This window comes from Crocodylus porosus, unplaced genomic scaffold (assembly GCF_001723895.1).
Source record: "Crocodylus porosus isolate Cpor-Errol unplaced genomic scaffold, CroPor_comp1, whole genome shotgun sequence".
NCBI classification, from domain to species: domain Eukaryota; kingdom Metazoa; phylum Chordata; order Crocodylia; family Crocodylidae; genus Crocodylus; species Crocodylus porosus.
In genome coordinates this window covers 3,932,506-3,951,770 of record NW_017728922.1, presented here as the reverse complement: position 1 = coordinate 3,951,770, position 19,265 = coordinate 3,932,506, and the positions used below count along the sequence as shown (strand labels likewise).

General features: G+C 43.9%; 1 protein-coding gene across 1 annotated transcript in view; it reads left to right on the top strand.

Moving 5' to 3' along the window:
- JPH2 (junctophilin 2) overlaps positions 1-17,883 on the top strand; it is a 63,680-nt gene extending 45,797 nt beyond the window's left edge. The window contains exons 3-6 of the mRNA XM_019539606.1: positions 1,016-1,134; positions 8,262-9,163; positions 12,853-12,950; positions 14,771-17,883. Of these exons, the coding sequence (XP_019395151.1) occupies positions 1,016-1,134; positions 8,262-9,163; positions 12,853-12,933 (1,102 nt within the window). The 3' untranslated portion in view covers positions 12,934-12,950; positions 14,771-17,883. The remainder of the gene's footprint in view (positions 1-1,015; positions 1,135-8,261; positions 9,164-12,852; positions 12,951-14,770) is intronic.
- Positions 17,884-19,265: the final 1,382 nt, after the last annotated feature.

The following is a 19,265-nucleotide window of genomic DNA, read 5'->3' as shown; positions in this document are numbered from 1 at the left end:
TGAGGCTGGTTGTGTACCAGACACTGTAACTCTGAGGCTCCTGTTGACCTTTAGAACATAATTTTATTGCCATGTACATTCAATACATGCTCAATTTGGGCCAGACACACTGAAGGACATGGTCCCTACTTCAAGACAGGTGAAAGATATGGGAAGGAGTCTACATAAAAGCTGTTCTTCAGTATCTTGTGCCCTTACTGCAGAGGTGGAGCTCAATCCAGGAGAGTTTACAGCTGCCACATCCCAGAGGCCACTATTCATCCCTGTCCCACCACAGTGGTTATGATTCATTGGGGCCCCTCTACCAGACCCTCCCAAGTTTGGGTGCTTAGAGGCTGTTTCAATGGAGCTTTGTGGAGTCAGATCCTGAACTCCGGAAAATGCTCCTTCTGGCACGTTGGAGCCTGTCCTTCATCTGTCAAAGTATGTGGTACAAGAGATACCTTTGCAGTATGTATCCAGCCATGCAGCTGCAGGTGTTACAGTCCCCACAGGTCTTGTTTGTTAGCATAACTAGCAGCTAATCTCAGCAAGTTTCAAAGCCCAGTATCCTTGGTTTTTGGCATAGTTAGATGCACACTTGCAGACATTGCACATATAAGTATCTGTACAAAACTTGTTGAAATCTGGTCTTTTTTGTTTGACTTTTCTGTGGGCATGGGGTTTTTATTTCCAGCGGGTGGGGTTTTGGGTTAACTGATGGGAATAGTTTAGCCTGATGGTAGTTTGCCACCTGTCACTAGTAATTCATGTCTGTTTTTAACTGTAATGTTGCCTACAGTGGTGGGGATGGCAGAAAACTTCCTAGTAAGATTACTGATTGGCAGGAGGTGAAGCTAAGCTTTTCACTGCTTCTGCATCCCATGTGTCCCAGGGATCATTTGGAAATGCTGTGGTTCTGTAGTGCCAGACTGTTAATTCTTCCATGTTTACTGCAGAGCTGGTGCCATGTGCTCGGGCAGTGCTGATTGTAACTTGGAAGGCATTTAATGTCACAATGATGTTCTCTCCCCAGGACTGCCCATGCAAAAGCCAAGGCAGAAGGAGCTGAACAGGCAGCTCAGGCCGCTAATAATGAATCAAGCCTAGCAAGGATGATGGCCAGGGAGCTCTCGCCAGACTTCTACCAGCCAGGTAAGTATAGGAGCACCTTCTACATCTCTCTGCTGCTGCTGTGTCCCTCTGGGGTGGCAGGGAGGGGGGCTCAAAGAGGAGCAGAAGGAGAGAGGCTTGTGCTGTGCAATTTCTCTGGTCAAGCACAGCACATGAGCATAACCTGAGTGGGCCAGTTTGCTCAGAGATACTCACCTAGAAACCCTTTCTCCAATGTCTTTTGCTCCTGGGGTCAACAGGTGCTTGAAAGGACAGAGAGGGAAAGAGACAAATTCATAATTAACTTGAATGGAACTAAAAGCCTATGTTTTTTCCTCTTGGTGGGTCCAACGATGTCCTCAGCTGCTGATGTGCATGTGCCAGGCTTGATTTCGTATAAGCTGTGGTGCACTCTCATGAGGAAAGGACACGCGCTACAAAGGTTGATGGTTCCAGTTCACCTTTCACAGGGCACGTCTACACATTGCCAGATGACAATGTTGCTACAACGCCATGTTTTAGTACTTCCAAAAGTACTACTGCACCATGCATGCGGCACATGGTTAGATTTCGCTGCTACCTCGCCGTAGTGGCGTACTACAACGGGGGAGCATGCTGCTACAGTAACATAGCTGCTGATCACGTGTAGACCCATGTGATTGCTACATCGCTGTAGTGTGCCATACTGCAACGTAGCATGTCATTACGTCACCGTAGGGCGATGTGTAGGTATGCCCCCAGACCTGCACTTCAGGTGACTCCGGCTTTAAGTTTTGTTGATCCAGCTTTGCAGATAGAATCAGAGAAATGTAAGTCAGGAAGAGACCTCAAAGAATCATCTTAGCTATCGCCTGGCATTGAGGCAGGTGGGAGTATGCCCAGACCAGCTCCAGCACATGTATGTCCAATCTCTTAAAAAACACTAGTGAAAGGGAGTCCACAGCCAGTTCCAGTGCTTAACTCTCCTTATAGTTAGAAAGTTCTTCCTAATAACTAATATAAATCTTCATTACTGCAAACTGAGCTGATTCCTTCTTGTCTTTTCCCCAATGAACACAGTGAACAATTGTTATCTGTTATCATGTCCCCACTCAGTCTTCTCTTCCCCAGACTAAATAAACTCAATTCTTACAATCTTTCCTCAGAAGTCATATTGGCTGAACCTCTCATCACTCTTGTTCCTCTCCTCCAGAACCCTTCCCGTTTTCCAACTTCTTTCTTAAGGTGTATTGCCCTAAACTGAACTCAATACACTAGCAGATCTCACCAGTGCTGAGTAGAGTGAGATAATAATTACATCCGTGTCTTGCATATATATGTTCCTGCCACTAATACATCCCTGAATGAGATTTGACTTTTTTTTTTTGCAAGAGCATTGCACCATTGGCTCTTCTTCAATTCCATGTGGGTCTCCACGTGGTCTAGTAATAACAATAAGAAGAAAAATAATATAACCATTGCTGATAATTCTATTAGAAAAATATTTGAGGAGCTACTTCCTGAGATCAAGCATTAGGGAACTGCTTAATAAAATGTTTAGTATTAAACAAGCCTCATTAATACCAGCAATTTCCCCCCAGCTCATCAACTGGAAATAAATTCTTCCTGAGTTCTGCAAACTTTTTCTTGTCCAGAGTGGGGATTGCTCAAGTGGGCAGAGCAGGTAACTGGAGGTTCAAGCTCCTGGATATTTTTCCTGATGCTGGTGTTGACTAGCTTTGTTATCCCTAGCAAATCCCTCTCCTCTGTGAGACTGTATGAAGACGCTTAGTAATTTGCCTCAGGTACTACAGTAAGCCAAAGGTAGAACAGCACTCACCAGCTGTGACTCCCAGTCATATTTATTAATCACTAAACTGTATTTCCCTACCTCTCTTGCCACTTCAGGACCTTGAGGACTAGAGTGATCTCTTTTATTAAAATATAAGAACAGGACACATAATAGGAAAGGAAAATTGCTTATCACTAATGAGCATACAGAGACATTCTTCAGATTGAAGAAGAAGCCTCAGAGGTTTTGCCCAGATTTCCTGCAGTCTGATCTTGTCTTTGGCTGTAGTAGCCTGCAAGACTGCCATTGGTGGAAGGTTTCCCATTCCCTCCCCTTACAAAGCAGAATAAGTCCTGCTGCTGCTGGCTTTAGGTTGGGAATCACCATACACCTTGGCGTGTCTGTGAGCCAAGGTATGACACTTCAGTTAACAATAGCTAAGCATCATTTGATCCCAGCATGAGACCTATCAGCTGTTACTCATGGCTCCACAATTCACCCAACCATACTGGAGTATTTATAGCCTACAAGTAAAAGGAAATTTGAATTCCCAGGGGGTTTTTTTTTTCTTCCTAAGATATAGATCTTCTTTGGGTCTGTGATGATTCTATTGCACAGTTTGCACCATCTTATAAAATGGCCTCAGTGGCTGAAACAGCAAGTCCCTTCTTGCTTCAAGCCTCAGGTACCTGAAACTTTTAAAAAGCTCTGTGTCTTTAGGTTCACATCAGATTCTTGCATTTTCTAGCATTCACATTTCTTTTCTTTCTAATTTTCAATACAATTTAATTTTTTTATATTGAGAGAATGGGGAACAGAAAGATAAAAATGATGCAGAGCTACCAGGAGAACATTTCTATAAACCAACACACACCAGCGTGCATTTTTGTGCACACTGGGGTTCCATTGCACTGCTCTGGTAATAGAAGAGGGCTGAAAAGGAGTGTAAGTGCAGCATAACCAGGAACCTGGCCCAGCAGAAGTCAAATTCTTATCTAGTGCCATACAGAGGCTAATTTGTGTCCATCTTTCTGATTTCAGAATGTTTCCCCTCTCTTATCAAGCCTATTTTGTCAGTTTTTAAACAATGCAAACCCCAATTTGTCTGCAGCTTCAGGTTCATATGGATAAAATAAAGAGCCTGAAATGTACACAAAAGAAAATAAATATGTATTCACTCTTGCATGGTTTCAATTTCGTAATAGCAAGCTCCGTGGCTTCTCAACATGGGACATTTTAATCAGTCACTGTTGGCTGTGCTTTTTCACCAGGCAGTGACTGCACAGAGCTAGTAGTGTGCTGTTCAGAGAGAAAGAGAGAGAGAAGGTGGAGGTGATGGAACGAGGCAATATCCTCAAAGGACATCGGTTTTGCTTGTGTAAATTATTCAGAGGGAGAAGACGGCACCAGCTGAGAGGCGAGGAGCTCAAGGCGGGTGGGGGGCCAGCTGAGCACTATTTTGAGGAGACTGAACAACTGGTGAAATCGTCTCCAAATAATCTAGCGGCAGCCAGAAATAAATGGCCCTGATGGGGCTCCGTCTGATTGACAGGAGTGTGCAGGAAGGGCAAGGCAGCTAAAATAAAGTCTCGACTTCTCCCCCACCACCACCTTCAGTAGGAGTTGGCCTGTATGGCCCAGAGTTAGGAGGAGACACATCACACCATTGATTTATTGGAGGGAATAAATCAGCAAACTCCAGTCTCCAAACTCCGAACCCTAGTCAATCCTTGGGGAGACAAGAAGTGCCAGACAGCCCACCATGAGAAAACTGGAAGCCCCTCACCCATTGGAGTACATACATCATGACATATTTCTACTTCCCCAAAGGTATTTTAGAGCTATCTGTGTGATACTATAATCAAAGCCAGCTGTAGATGGTATGACAGAGGCAAGCAGCATTATTCGCAGTGAATAAAGCACTTGGTTGCACACTCCTTTTTCTGCTCCCAAAGTGCCCATGAGCTGCATATACTTATCTCTAATTATTCTTACTGATGTCTTGTGGAGCACCTGGAGCCCCAGTCCCAGAGCAGGACTCCAAGATGGTGGGAAATTTACACAAACAGTTCAAAACAATTTGCCAAGTGCATCTTGCCAGAAGTTAGCAGCACACTACATTCAGGTTGCTTACAGTTGTGACCCCCCTCCCCCACAAATAAGCACTTTACTTTGAACTTGATGCATCCCCACACCAAGCACAGCACATGCCTAGAAGAGGCGTCGTGTTAGTTTGTCAGCTCACCCAACATGTGTATAGACCATGTGCTTCAGCGGGGCTTTTTGGCATTTTTATCTAAAAGCTTGTTGAATCTGCTATTCGATAAAAGCGCCAAAAAGCCTCACTGAAGCACATGATCTATACAGATGCTGGGGAGCTGGGCCCAACTAACATGCTTCCTATTTTGATAAAACATTGTGTTTTTGTTTTTGTTCACATCTGTCAGCAGCCACTGTGTTCAAAGTGCAGGCGGCGCTCACTAGACCTATACAGCATCTGGTACATTTCTGTTCTCTGATCCACCAAGCGTAGCTTTCAGAATCAGGCTTCTTTCCTAAATATCTGTGATCACAAATTCAAAATTTGATCTACAGGAATGATGTTCTCAAATAGTCCCATAGGATTCACTGTTACTGCCAGGAAATGTGTTTGCTGAAGAACTGGCAGACAGTGAACCTAAAAGGAGTGTGAACTCAGTGGATCCCTCCCTTTAGTTCAGTGAATAGTCACACCCATGTTTTATGTAAGTTCCAAGTTCGGATGTACATTTGGTTTGCTCGCTGTAGCGTGAACAGGATTTTTGGCTATCTTACTATCTGCCACAGACTCCCTCTTCTCTCTACCAGTTCTCCTAAGCATTTCTGGAATGGTTGTTGTGACAAGTTTTGTAGCCATATGGTGTGGAAGTGAGCTGTGCTAGACTCCCTGGAGAAGTGACAGGGACTGTTGGATAGAGCCCGGTAGTTGGTATCAGGACATCTGGGTTCTACTGCTCTGTTGCTGAACTGCCGTATGACTCTGGGCTGATTGCTTTCCTGATCTCTGCCTGTTTGCCCTCCCAAACTTTCTTTCCTGTTTAGGCTGTAAGATCTTCATGATGGGGATTCTCCCTTGTCAAATATATGTACAGCACCTAACACCATGGGCTACGTCTCCCCACAAGTGGGAAGGTGTGTTTCCCCAGGGACAAGTGGCAGCGGCACCCCTTGTGCCGCAGGACAGCACAGCAACTGTGGTGGCCCCAGCAGCCTCACTTGGGGTCCTGTGGGCCTCGGGGAGCTGCGGCTGTGGCGCTCCTGTAGCAGCGATCCTGGCCGGCAGCTGGAGCACAGCTCCGGCTGGCCAGGCTCTAGTTTTGAATGGCATACGCTGCTGCCACATGCACTGCCCCACGTTTTTGGTGGGGGTTTTACCCTAGCAGATCCAGGGGTCAAGAAATGCCCCCGCACTGAAAAGCAGCAGTGCGGGGAAAGCCTGCATGTGTGGTGTGTGGTGCCACAGGCTGGTCTGTGGCATCACATCCATGCTTGTCTGGACGTAGCCACAGAGGCAGCTTAGGCACCACTGTTATATAAATAATAAGAACAGCGAGGACTGTGTGTGGCAGGAATTCCACATCCCACTCTTGTGGGACAAGGGGTACGGTACCTCTGTACCCTCAGTTTTGCATCCTGCCTTTGGCATCTAGCAGAGGCCCACTAGCACACTTTAAGACATAAGCAGGTCAGCTTGGTTAGGGCACTCTTTGCCCAGGACTAATGAGAAGTAAGGATTTACTGACAGACAAACAATAATTTAGCCCATGGTAATGTTACCAAGAGATGATGACAAGTCAGCAAGTCAGACAAGGACAGAGTGAAACTTAAATCCTGGAGTCACCTTGTGTCATTGCAACGAGTCGTCTCGCTGCTGTTCCGGGCTGGATCTCTGTGCCACAGGTCACTTAGCTGGACACTTCACAGGTGCTGTCCCTGCAATCCTGAGCGACACAATTTGCTTTTCCTGTACAAATGCATGAAAAGCAAAACACCTAGCATACCTTGCCTCAGTTTCCCCATTGCTTTCTGTTTAACAGGCAGCATCAGAGGTGGAGATCAGACTGTATGTCCGCTGCATGGCCAGTCCCTTCCAAAACCATACTCTGATTTAAGGTGTTTAGATAAACTGTAGAAAATCTCCAGTGATGCAAGATGGTCGTACAGTGCTTTCTTCAGGCATGGAGAAGTAAACGTATGGAAAGTTTATTAAGAGAAGGAAGATTTTCTCTTGGGTTCTTCAGGCTACTCTTTTGTCTGGACTGGGGTGCCATCGTCAGCAAAAGTCCCAGCTGGTTAAGTCAGTCATTTGAGGTAATGCAGCAGGGCTGTTTACCTAAGCACAGAAAATGAAAAAGACATATTGGTCTAGGGGGAACATGGAGGAAATAAAATAATATACTCAGAGCCAGAACAATTTTCCTCTTTATGTTACCTAGTAAGTTTGAAATGGACTGCTGGTGCCAAGGTGAATGCCAGTCTAAAATGGGAAACTGTTAAATTCCCCATAGCATCTGCAGACCTTGTGGAACACAGGGAAAAACCATAAAATCAGAACTGTCCTTCAAAATACAGGGGGGAAGGGGAGCAGGTTACAACCAGGCAGCAGGGTCACTGCCCAGCTATTGATTTGAACTGTCTCCTCTTCCATTAGCCAGTCCTCCTGCCCCAAATGGGCTTCAGTTCATGAGCTAAGTTACTTGAACTCAGAGATAGACATAGACTGCATGACAAACAGCACCGAGAGTTCTCCCTTGGGCAAGGGAGCTGTGGGAATCAGCCAGCACACCCAATGTGAGGTAATTTATCCTAGGGTAGGACGTTGGCAAAGTGACAGTCTTGGCCTGCAGTCTGTGAGTAGGTGCTACTTCTGACTGTCGAGAGCAATCCTGGTCAGCCCAAGTACACTTCGGGCTCTTTCCTGTCTGCAGCGTATGTGAGTCAGCAAACACTCAGAGCCTGTCTTCCCAAAAAGATCCTTTTTATGGGTTCTTTTTTTGTGGAGAGTATCTATTGCTGTTGTTCCTGTTGGTCAAAAATGGTTCCGTGCTGCATATTAATAACGACAAATTTGCCTCTGGTCTGCATCCTCCAATGAGGTAGTTTCGTGTTTTATATTTGCACTTGTCATTAAGTTCAAGCTCAAAAATATAGGGCCATTTATCTGCAAGCACGAGCAGCTACCGGGTGATGACACATCTGAAAACAAAGCTTCTTTTGCTGTCGTGCACTGAGAACTATTGGAAGAGGCTATGGAGTATCTATTCATTCATGGCCATTAGCTCATGAGAACCAGGAAATGGGTAGAAAACAACCAGCTGCTCCTATATAATGCTGAATGTCGTTTTCCTTCTCCCTGCAGGCCCTGAGTACCAGAAGAGGAAGCTGCTCCAGGAAATTATGGAAAATGCTGAGAACATTGTAAACATGGAAGAGGAAGTACCACGCAAAGAAGGACCTCCGCCTCTTTCAACCCCCCGCGAGAGCCCTCAGCTGCATGAGAAAGACACTGCCCACCACAAGGAGAGTCCTGCCCAGACACCATCGCCGAGTCCGGCTGGTACGTCACCAGCAGCAAAGCAGGCCAAGCAAAGTTCCCAGAAGGATGGCTTTCTCAGCCCTGGCAGCTGGAATGCCAGTCATGGGGGAAGTAGGCCCAACACACCATCCAATGCGCTTTTGGCACACGGGGAGAAATCAGCAGCTAATGGCAGACCTGCATCCCGGAGCCCCAGCCGGCACAGCAACATGAGGACTTCGACAGACCAGATGGAGATCAAACCCCTCCAGAGGATAACGAAAGAACCTGATGTTGAATTATACCAAGGCTATCACAGCTATGCCGTGAGGACCTCCCCAGTCACTCCACCCCTGGACTATGAGGAAGAGCCATTCCCTGAGCCCAAATCACCTACCAAATCAGCCTCTCCAGAACCAAGAGCTGAAAGGAGGGCTGTTGAACACAAAGCAGAACCCCAGAGGCAAGGGGGGACACCCATCATGCAGCAGGAGCCAGCACATGAAGAGAAACCTGTGCCCAAAGCAGAACCGAAACCAGAGCAGCATAAGCCAGAGCCCAAGCTTAAAGTGCCGAAGCAGCACCATCCACCTGAGCACAAGGTTGCCACAAAAACAGAACCTGTAACTGAGGCCAAGGCTGAGCGAAAGACTGAAACCAAAGCTCTGGCTAAGCTTGAGCCTAAGGTGGTAACTAAACAGGGACCTCCTGAAGCAGAGGCACAGGAAGCGGAAGAATTTGAAGAGGTGATATTGTATGGTGGCTTTAATACAAGGGGAATTTGTGCTGGTTTTCAAAGCAGCCTATGCATAGGTTCAGTGGCAGGGGGGTTGCAGACCCCGCACCCATTCACACGCACAAATCTGGGAAATAAATTTGCATGGTCACATTAGGAAAGCTAGCTCAAGAATTTGACTTCTGGTGAAGCAACTTTCCAGCAATTTAATTTTAAATTAATTTAATTGTAATTCAGACTAGATGTTCACTTAAAATCAGTGAAACTTTGAAAGATCTCTGAAATAATTTTATCCCAGAGAAGGGCTTTCCAGTTGGAACAGGATCAGGACACTGGTCATTGGTCTGTAACTGTAAGAGTATGGCAATGACTAGTAGAAGGTAAAGCTCATGGAGGCTTGAAAGTTTAGAGGCTTTCCCATATCTTTTTGTAACTTAAAATTTGTCTGTAAAATTAGCTTTTCTCTTGTACTACCACAAGGAGAATATTTCTCATCTTCAACTGTTTCTGCTTCTAGTCTCAGGTAAAATACATCATAGAATGTCTTGTTAAAAATATGAATTTATGTTAATGTAGGATAAGCCTGGGGTTTGACTTTCTGCCTCCAGGTTCAAATTGATGGTTCAGGCAGGTTATTTTTTATTGTATTGTATTTATATATGATTTTGTTTTGCTTCTATCTGTGTGCCTTCCACTTTAATGTATTTATGTCCACAGGACTTCCAGGATATTGCCTGTTTTACAGATAAGGAACCGAGGCACAGAGAGATTAACTGTATAAGTAACGAGTGATTTTATGAGCCTCATTTTCACAGGGTGCCCCACCTGAGACAATGCAAAAACCCCTGCTTCTCAGAAAGGGTTCAACGCCCACCCTCTAAATATTCCCAGGCTATCCTCTCCAAATGCAAGACACCCAAAATCACTAGTTGTTTGCGGAAGCCTCCACCTGAGTGACTTCTCCAGGGCTACATAGGAAGCCTGTAGCAAGCTTGGGGTTGAATCCAGGCTTCCTGAGTGCCAGACTAACACACCACCCTGCACGATCCTTCAATCACAGGATAGGCTCCTGCCCTGACACTGCGACCAGAAGCCGAATTTCCGTAGGTGCTCGTGGTTGTGTTCTCATGCCAGTCTAAGACTGCCAGCCATTCAGGACCCACAGTCCAGGGGCACATCCAGATCTAGGGATTTTGTTTGGGTTTAATGAAGGAACAAGCTACTAGAAAGTTATTTTGTTCCAGTCTGAGGCCCCAGTGACAGATGTGAGACAGAGAATGGTTATTATAGGGTCAGGAGTCTGTATAAATCGTCACTCTGGAAAGGAATCCAGTTATCAGTTAGCCTGACAGTAACATGCATTCAGATGAATTATTTCTTTGCAGTTCAGCTCTTCCACTTCTAGACAATGACCACCCCTCCCTTGTTCTTTGTAACATCAAGTGCAAGTGCCTCCTACACACACAATACAGCTCACAAATGGGACAGATGGGATCAGAAGTTATCCACAGCTTCTGGTTCCAGGATGCCATGTGATCAGTGGCAGGCATCTAGAAGTTTTTTTAGATCTGTCATTTGTAAAAGAGTCAGTTCTTTGCCTCGCAGTAACTCTTGCAGCCAGCCCTGCCTCTAACTCAGAACAATATGGTCAGACATAAAGTTCTCCACCTGCCTAGTGAAACACTCCTATCACTCTCTCACCATTGCAAGCACAGCTTTTGTTCTCTTCACCTAGACAGTGATGAAAATTGTTGGCTCCTAGTTGTATTAGAAACTCAAAGAACACATCAAAAACCACATAGAACATCACATATCACAAGGAATGGCACCCCCTCTCCCATATGTTATTTTCTTTTCCTTCTTTTGCCAGGTTAGGTAAACTGAAGGGACCATTGGTTTTTTGAGGCATCTCTCATATGTACCTTTTATCCCATATAGTAATCTATGGGGGACCCCTGTCATGGAGGACTACATGGATTAAAATATCCACTGACCAGTATCTTCTTTACAGTCTATTCTCTCATATGCCTTGCAGGCCAATAGCTCTGTAGGAGAGAATCAATGAGTAAACAGCCCTGAAGTGTTTTGGAAACAAGAAAGTTAAAGAACAAACTGCACCACTAGAGAGCTGTCATACTGTATGTGTCTCAGGAGCTGCATCTTAAGGGAAAGTGGGGTAGTCATTCTAGGAAGGCTGTGTCTGTATGGCAATTGGGAGCTGTGGCTGCGGCATAAATGTGCGTCTCTGAGCTGGCTTTAGTCTAGCTAGCTTGAGCAGTGAAGATGCAATGGCAATAGCCATGTTGATGTACCTTGCGGCAGAGTGCTTAGCATTACAATCCCATGCTTTCATTTGCTGGCTCGGACCCCTGTGCATCAAACATTTGGGTAGTAATTGCTGTTCTCAATAGAATTGACCAACACACCAGTAATTATATGGAAGAGTCTGTACGGTTTTGAATCTGGTCACTTGGCAGAGTGACCTGGAAAGTGTAAACCAACAGAACTGCCCACGTCAGGAGGCTTTGCTTCACATGTCATTTAAATTTCTTTCACCTATCTTGTTAGTTATTACTTGTACTAAGGTAGTGCCTGGGAGCATCAGTCACAAAGTTGGTCTCCGTTTTGCTGGGTATGGTACAAATACAGGACAAAAAAAGATAGTTTCAGCTCTAAAGAACTTAATGCGTAGCTTAAATATACAGGATATGATGTCAGTGTGGTACTATGTGCTGGTGGACGTGCCATGGACATTGGATTCTTGTGAGCTGTGAGAGCAATGAATGGCTGGTGCCCAGTTTGTATCACACACAGACCATGAGAACTTTGGCATCCCCTGGGATTTTAGAAATACACCACTAAATCCTTTCCATGAAATTTTATCTGTAGAGTCCTTTGTACTAAGGGCCATTTTATCTAGATTGGGCATGTCGTTCATGCTGAGCAGTTGCCAGGTAGGTGTGGTGGTTGGGCTAGTTACATTTCCATGACATTTAGGAACTCAGAATTTCAAAATGTGGGAAAAAACAGGTATTTTCTGATATAATTTTCACATCTCCCACCTTTCACGTATGTCAGGGATGCTAGAAAATTATAAAATAGGAAAGTGGGCTGATTTCTTCTTTTTTGTGCTAGCAATTCCTTGCGAGCTGAAACCTGGCATGAAAAAAAAAATTCAAGTTCATTTTGAAGCTGCTATAGATAAACACATCTGTAGATAATTTCGTTTGATTAAAGCGTGTTTTATTTTTAGATCTTTGGGATTGGTGCAATTTACCTTGTTATTTGGAAAAAGTAAAATTTGGACAGCTTTTCCTCTGAAATGAGGACAGTTTAACCAAAATAACATTCATTTTTCATCATAAAACCTACAAAATTTCAAACGGTAATAATTTGTGCATGAAATTTTGAAAGGAGGCTTGCAAGTTGTTTCCACATGGCCAGAGGCTGCTTTGATCTGATGTAATCTCAGCATGGTTAATTAGGGAAGGAGCTTTAATTAGGAGATCAAGGCTGGGAGTTAATGTATATTTAACAGTGTTGAAAATCAGGCCAGTTATTTAGATGCCTAAGCTTTAGGCATCTGTTTTGGATAGAAGAGGCTTATACCTCTTTTGAATATGTTAGTAATCAAGGTAATCATATCTGTCCTCAGTCTGAGTCTGGTGGATAATATTCTGCTTTGCATCTTTCCTTTAGGGACCTAACACAATCATGATTTGCATGGTCATCTTACTGAATATTGGTCTGGCCATCTTATTTGTACATTTTCTGACATGATGTGCCCCTCAGACAAGGTAAGAACAATAAATCCAATGAACTGAAATATTAGCAAAAGAAAATTCTCTACCTCCTTTTTTAATATTTCAAAGAAAGAAAGATTTAAATCTGGATCATTTAATAAATGACCAGCTTAACTGAATGGACAAATAATTCATAGCAAATATACATTCAATATGTGTGATATCTTTTTATGTTTTCAGTTAGTCTGCAGGCAGATTGAGGTTTTCAGATTTATACATTGTCAGGACTTTTTCTGAAATAACTATATGAATTCAAAGAAAAAAAGATTTTCCAGATTGTTAAGCAACTGAATACTTCTATTACTCCACGGTCACGCCTACACGTCACCCTACATCACTGCAGTGACGTTCTACGTTGCTGTACGATATGCTACAGTGATGTCGTGATCATATGAGTCTACACATAACTGGCAGCTACTTCACCATAGTGGCATGCTCCCTCATTTTAGCGCACTACTATGACGAAGTAGCGGCTAAAACTAACCATATGCCGTGTGCATGGCACAGTATGGACAGTTTAGTATAGTAAAAGCCACGTTATCCATCACCTTACTAACTGGCATGCCAGTCCACGAGGCAAAAGCGAAACCGGAAGTGACCACTGTGGCACTTCTGGTTTCGCTGAGCCCCCGTGGCCTGGGGAAAAGCACACTGATGTGGCGGGAGGGTGGTGGCACACCAGATGCAGTAGGAGGGACGGTGGCCCAAACAGGCAAAAATGACCGGCATATTTGGTTATCTGGCACCCCCCCATTCACCTGGGTGCTGGATAACAAAGCTTTTGCTGTACTTCCAAAAGGAAGTACTAAAGCATGGTGCAAGAACAACGTTGCCATATGGCAACATGTAGACACACCCCATGAGTCAAAACATGCCTAAATAGCATATCAGAGGGTGGAAGACCAACTACTGTGCTAGAACTTAAAAATTGAATGATTTTGATAGAATACAAGTCACAGTATGTATGTTTGACCTCCCTCCCACCTCTGCTCATTGGAAGAGAGTGATCCAAAGAGTAAGACTTCCTCTGGAAGAACTTGTGATACAAATTGAAAATCACATTTCACTAATGTTCTGAAAAGCCACTAAAAATATGCTTTTTCCATGAATATTGTTGCCACCTAATTTGTATGCTAATATATTTATGCAAACTCATGTTACTGCATTCCCTCATATTAACCAAAGAAAGCAGAATCAAAGGAAATTTGAATGGATATTGGTTAGAATTTTATGTAGCTCTGATTAGCATCCAAGTTAATCCTGTCAGCGCAGAGAATCCTAATTAGCAGCCTGGTCAAGAGTAGACATACACTGAAGGAGAGATGTCCTCATTACGCTGCAATTCAAAGTGTAATTTGGAGGCTGAATGGTGGTGCCTAGAGCCCCTGGGCTGAAACTGTGTAAGAAAAAATAACGACTCTGAACTCAAACCCTAATCCTGACCAAGTCTCAAGCCTGAAGCTGATATAAATGGGTGTCTCCTCAGCCCAGGTCAGCAAATCAAGCTCCCTTTCTGTTGGGACTCCAAGGAGATACAACTGATCGGTTAGAACACTGCGTTATTCATCTTAATTTATCAATCATTGTTCACATTCTGTGACTGAAGTCAACGTGGAAAATATGTTCACACTCTGTCATCCTTTGCATTAAAAAATGGCAGCTCCTAGTAATTAGATTTGGTTAAAGGCTTGACCCTTTGGAGAGGTAAGAGATTTTTTGTGACTGAATCTAGTTTTGCGCAGCCTCAGTAGGAATGGTTATGTGCTGGGTACAAATACTTCTCCTTGTTGACTCTCCCACTAATCTTTGTCCAGAACAGGCATTGTCACTGATGGAATCCACAGACCTTGGCAGGGATTAGACTTGCGGCCCAACGGAAACATCTAAGAGGAGGATGTTAGTACCTCAGGTTCCACTGCAAACATGAACCGAAAAAGAAAGTTTCTGCTAGCCTCAATGCTCTCAATCGGTGGCCAGCTTCTTTGGTCCATCGAGAAGAAACCTGGATTTCTGCAACCCATCTTTGCTCTTTCCTTTATATGAACAAGCCGTTGCCTTAAAGTGTCCTCACCAAAGTCATCTGCTACCTGACAGTGCCAAGGAAGGGGAATTTTTCTGTAGTTGTAGACCCATGAATGAGAAGTCTCTTTCATGCACTCAAGTGCCCTGTGTTTGTTGACTCCCTTGGTTGCCTCAGTGTCATTTATTTCCCAAAGAATAACAGTGAGGAGATAATGCAGTGTTCATGATAACCATGAGTACGCCTAATAGCCATGCCACAGGGAGGGATGTTCAAACAAGTCCCGCAAACCCAAGAGTATTAGATCTCTCCTATTAGCAAAAGTCTCAGGCCACTTCCTCTGCTGTTACAGAATTCTAGTTAAATAGCTAAGCATACTGATAAGGTCTTGACCCCAACTGAAGAAAAGACCTTCCTATAGAAAACATATCCTTCAGGGAACCCATACTAGTGATGTCCCAACACCTAAGTTATCACCCCAAGTGATGAACGCAAATTGTTTCCTCTCCTATCTTCTGTAATCATTTCCTGCTTAAGGGCAACTGAAACTGGACTGCATAAAATGCTGTCAAACTCAATCCAGATGTCTGGATTGCACATGATGCTGCTGGAGAACCAGTAAGCAGGATGCATTCGTTTGTTCATGTTTGACGGATCGGCCAATCTGAGGGCTTTCACTTGAGCGAGGTGTGCTGCAAATGCTAGTAGGTGGAGACCATGTCCATTTAAGGGCTAAGCAGCATCCAGATGCCCTCTTGTTGCCAAGAGTTGTCAGTGTAATTAAAGAAGATCATCTAGCAGCAGATTACTCCACAGCTATAACTTGAGATGAAATAGATGTGCTGAACTCCTTTTCTTTAACACAGTGAAAATGGTGGAAGTTTCTATTACAGTGAGCGATTTACCTGGTGCCATCTTTAGGTATCGCCAGTTCCTTCCCTTGCTAAATCCTGGCATGTAGGCCTGGCATCCCAGCATTGTTAGTCCAGTGAAACAAATATGTGTGAACAAATGCTCAAATATATGTATGGAACTATTACAATAAGAGGGCAGTTTATTCATGAAAAAACAAAGCTGAGGAACTCAATAGACTCCAGTGTATCTGGCCCTGTGGCAGAAAAATACACTGAATACAGGCTTTGATCAGCAATAAAATAAAGAAGGAATAATTCTAGACCTTATTCTGGTGTCCTAAAGTTAAATGCCTTGGGGATACACAAGAGTCTTTATAAAGAGCTACAAACTGACTACAAAAGGGCTACATCCCTTTGGAATGAGACACTTCCACCATGATACTTGTGACTGTTATAGTGCAAAGATAAAAAGTCAGCACAGATGAAGTTACAGTTTAGTGTAAAACTGAGTGCTCAGATATTTCTTCCTTTTTAAAAGCAATATGCATTTTGTATCCAGGTAATGAAAACCTGTATTTATAGTCAATTGTGCACCTCACTGTATACTGAAGTCCCACGGGGGGTGGGGCAGGGAGGGGGAAATTAGAGAATGTGAAGAATGAGGGGGAAATGATGTTTAAGTCAGGGGGGAGAAACAGTCATTTCCAGTTACCAAACTGTAAGGAGTTTAGATAGGGTGTGGCAGATGTTGAAGAGCTTAGTACAGATTAGAGACATGAAAGTAACAATTCTGTGTGGTTTCGGTATAATTTATCAGTTGTTGAAGTTAAAATTGTGATATAGAGTAGTGGTTCTCAAACTTCTTTGTACCAGGACCCATTTGTAAACATTGGTGGCCAGTCCCGACCCAGTGCCCCACACTCCCTACCCACTGCCCTGCACTCCCTACCCCCAGACTCAAGGCCCCCAGTCCCCAGTGTGTGGGATTGGGCAGGGGGGAGGGTGACACGGGGATCCCAAGCAGCCCCTTGAAAGCTAGAGCTCTGCCAGCCTGCAAGGAAAACCCGTGGTTTCCCACGTTTTTCTCCTTTAAAGGAGAATCCATTTTAAAAGTTTGTTCGTGACCCATTCGTGTATTCTTGCGACCCACGTTTTGGTTGCAACCCACAGGTTGAGAAATGCTGATATAGAGGAGTGATAATAATTCTTTTTCTTCTTTTTCCCTTTTCTTTTTTGAACCAAGTTTATTTTATAATGCTAGTTAGCTCAGGAACGTTGCCACAGTAGCAATTACATGATATTAATTGTTGAAAAAGAAGAGAATTTGAACCCTTTCTTGAATCCACATGGCTGTATCAGTCCTGAGAGAGCTGTCGGGCATCTCTTAGGACTTCCATGGGACACAGAGTAGTAGGTATTTGCTTCCTTTTTTCTTTTTCCTAATTATAAATGTATTGTAAACACCGGGCTCAGTTGCCTTGACATTTTATGCTCTGTTTGCTGGCAGTCAGTGGTCAGCTGCACAGCTTCAGTATACCAGCTGCTTTTTATAACCACATATATGATTACCTTTGGGAGACCTAAGAGGCCTTTATCTATCACAGAGCACAAAACTGATCTTTTCAAAAATCCCAAGGCCATTTCTCCCCCAGTTTTCTATGCATGTGATGTGCACTCAGCTATGTGCCTTGCTCCTAATAATGTTGTGAGAAAAGTAGGTAGATTTGCTTTTATGTGACATATATATAAATATATCCATATTTGCATGTGGATGTATGTATATATATAATATTATAACTCCTTAGGGATTTTGTTTCCTTAGATGCAGAGTAACAGATTTACCTCAAACTGCATGCTTTCCAAGCTGACTAAGATGTGTTGTTAAACTTTTCAGGTCTTACGAAGCTACAAATATATTTCACGTGTCATAAGGAACACCTTCACCCCAGGTTTTGCAATCTGTGTACTACAATCTGTGTAATGCTGTCCAGAATTTTATGTCAATTGTTTTGCTGGATTACGTGCAATAATAAACAGTTATCTGCTCACTTTATTTATTGTGTATTTTTAGAGTTTGGCCAGACTCAAATGAACAGTTAGGTTTGTGTGGTCCAGAATTTGATCCACGGCACTTGTTTGGGTCTTTCCCCCTTCTTCTCCTCTCTTGTATCTGTGTGCTTTCCCAGAGATATTTTATCCAAATAGGTGTTTTAGTTCTGGCTTTTAAAATGCTTTGCTGGAAAACTCGCAGCACCCATGGAGATGACAAAACAGAGCATTGTGAGCTGCTCTGTCTCATGGATGGCCTTATAATACAGTATCAAGATCAGTGTAGACAATACTTGAGGAGGAGGCTCTACAAGGAGAGGACCAGTGTACACAAGTCCTCTTGCAAAAGCAGGCCTGCGAGTGTGGACATGTCCACATGCCAGGCTTGGAAACAGTTTAATTTCATGGCAAATTTATTCTTTACAAAGCAGGCAGTTTACGGTCAGAACAGGACGGCAGAGACCAGCAAGGGGCTGGAATGTACCGTGTGGGAGCACTACAAAGGCTCCTCAGCTGCCCCAGGTTTGTTATTCAAGACTCTTCAGCTGCAAGGCTTGGTTTAGCCTAATGTGGAGTTTTGGTGACTGGAGAAATAAGAGAGACATCCCCCCCTCCCCCCCCCCAACATCCCACACCAAGACATAACAGATAACTGTGAAACGATATACATGTTACTGCAAGGAAAGATTCCAAACCTAATACCCCGGAGAGATTCCAGTCCAGAAATACCAGCTGCGGTGTAGTATGGAGAGTCTGTAAAATAACTCCAGCAGCAAGAGAGCATGCCAGCGGAAAGGAGCAGTTGTCTTCCTATTTCCTTATGTTTTATGTGCTAGACCCCTCTACTGGAAAAGTGAGGCCATTACAGATCGAAGTGTGATATGCACACTTGTCATGGCTAAGCCAAGAGGGGAATAGGGGGTGAATGTCTCTTTTGGGTGGGGTATCTAGATAATTGTAATGGAAGGGTGTTACATAGGTAACAGGAACTGATCCTGTTAAGACTGGAAACCCTTAGGGATGTGTGGATGGGATTAAAGTTCTAGGGACATATTTTGAGACGTGCTTAGCCTGTAGGAGCTCCCATCGTTCTCAAATGTGAGAGCTGAGTACTCCAGAAAATCTGGTCCGTGGCCCCTCTACTATGGCTCTCCATGCTTGCCTATAGGCTAGAGCAATTGCAACTGAAGCAGTTAAATTCTTCAAAGTGCAAGGGTTGTGATTCAGGACCACTGGTCATATAACAGAAGAAAAAGATGAGTGAATTCATTGCTGCCACTCAAAGGGAAAAGGTCAGATTTCAGGCCCTTTAAATATTTTTCACATAAACTCACAAAGGATGAAATAACAATGCATGGGGGGCAATAAGAAACTTCAGCCCTGGCT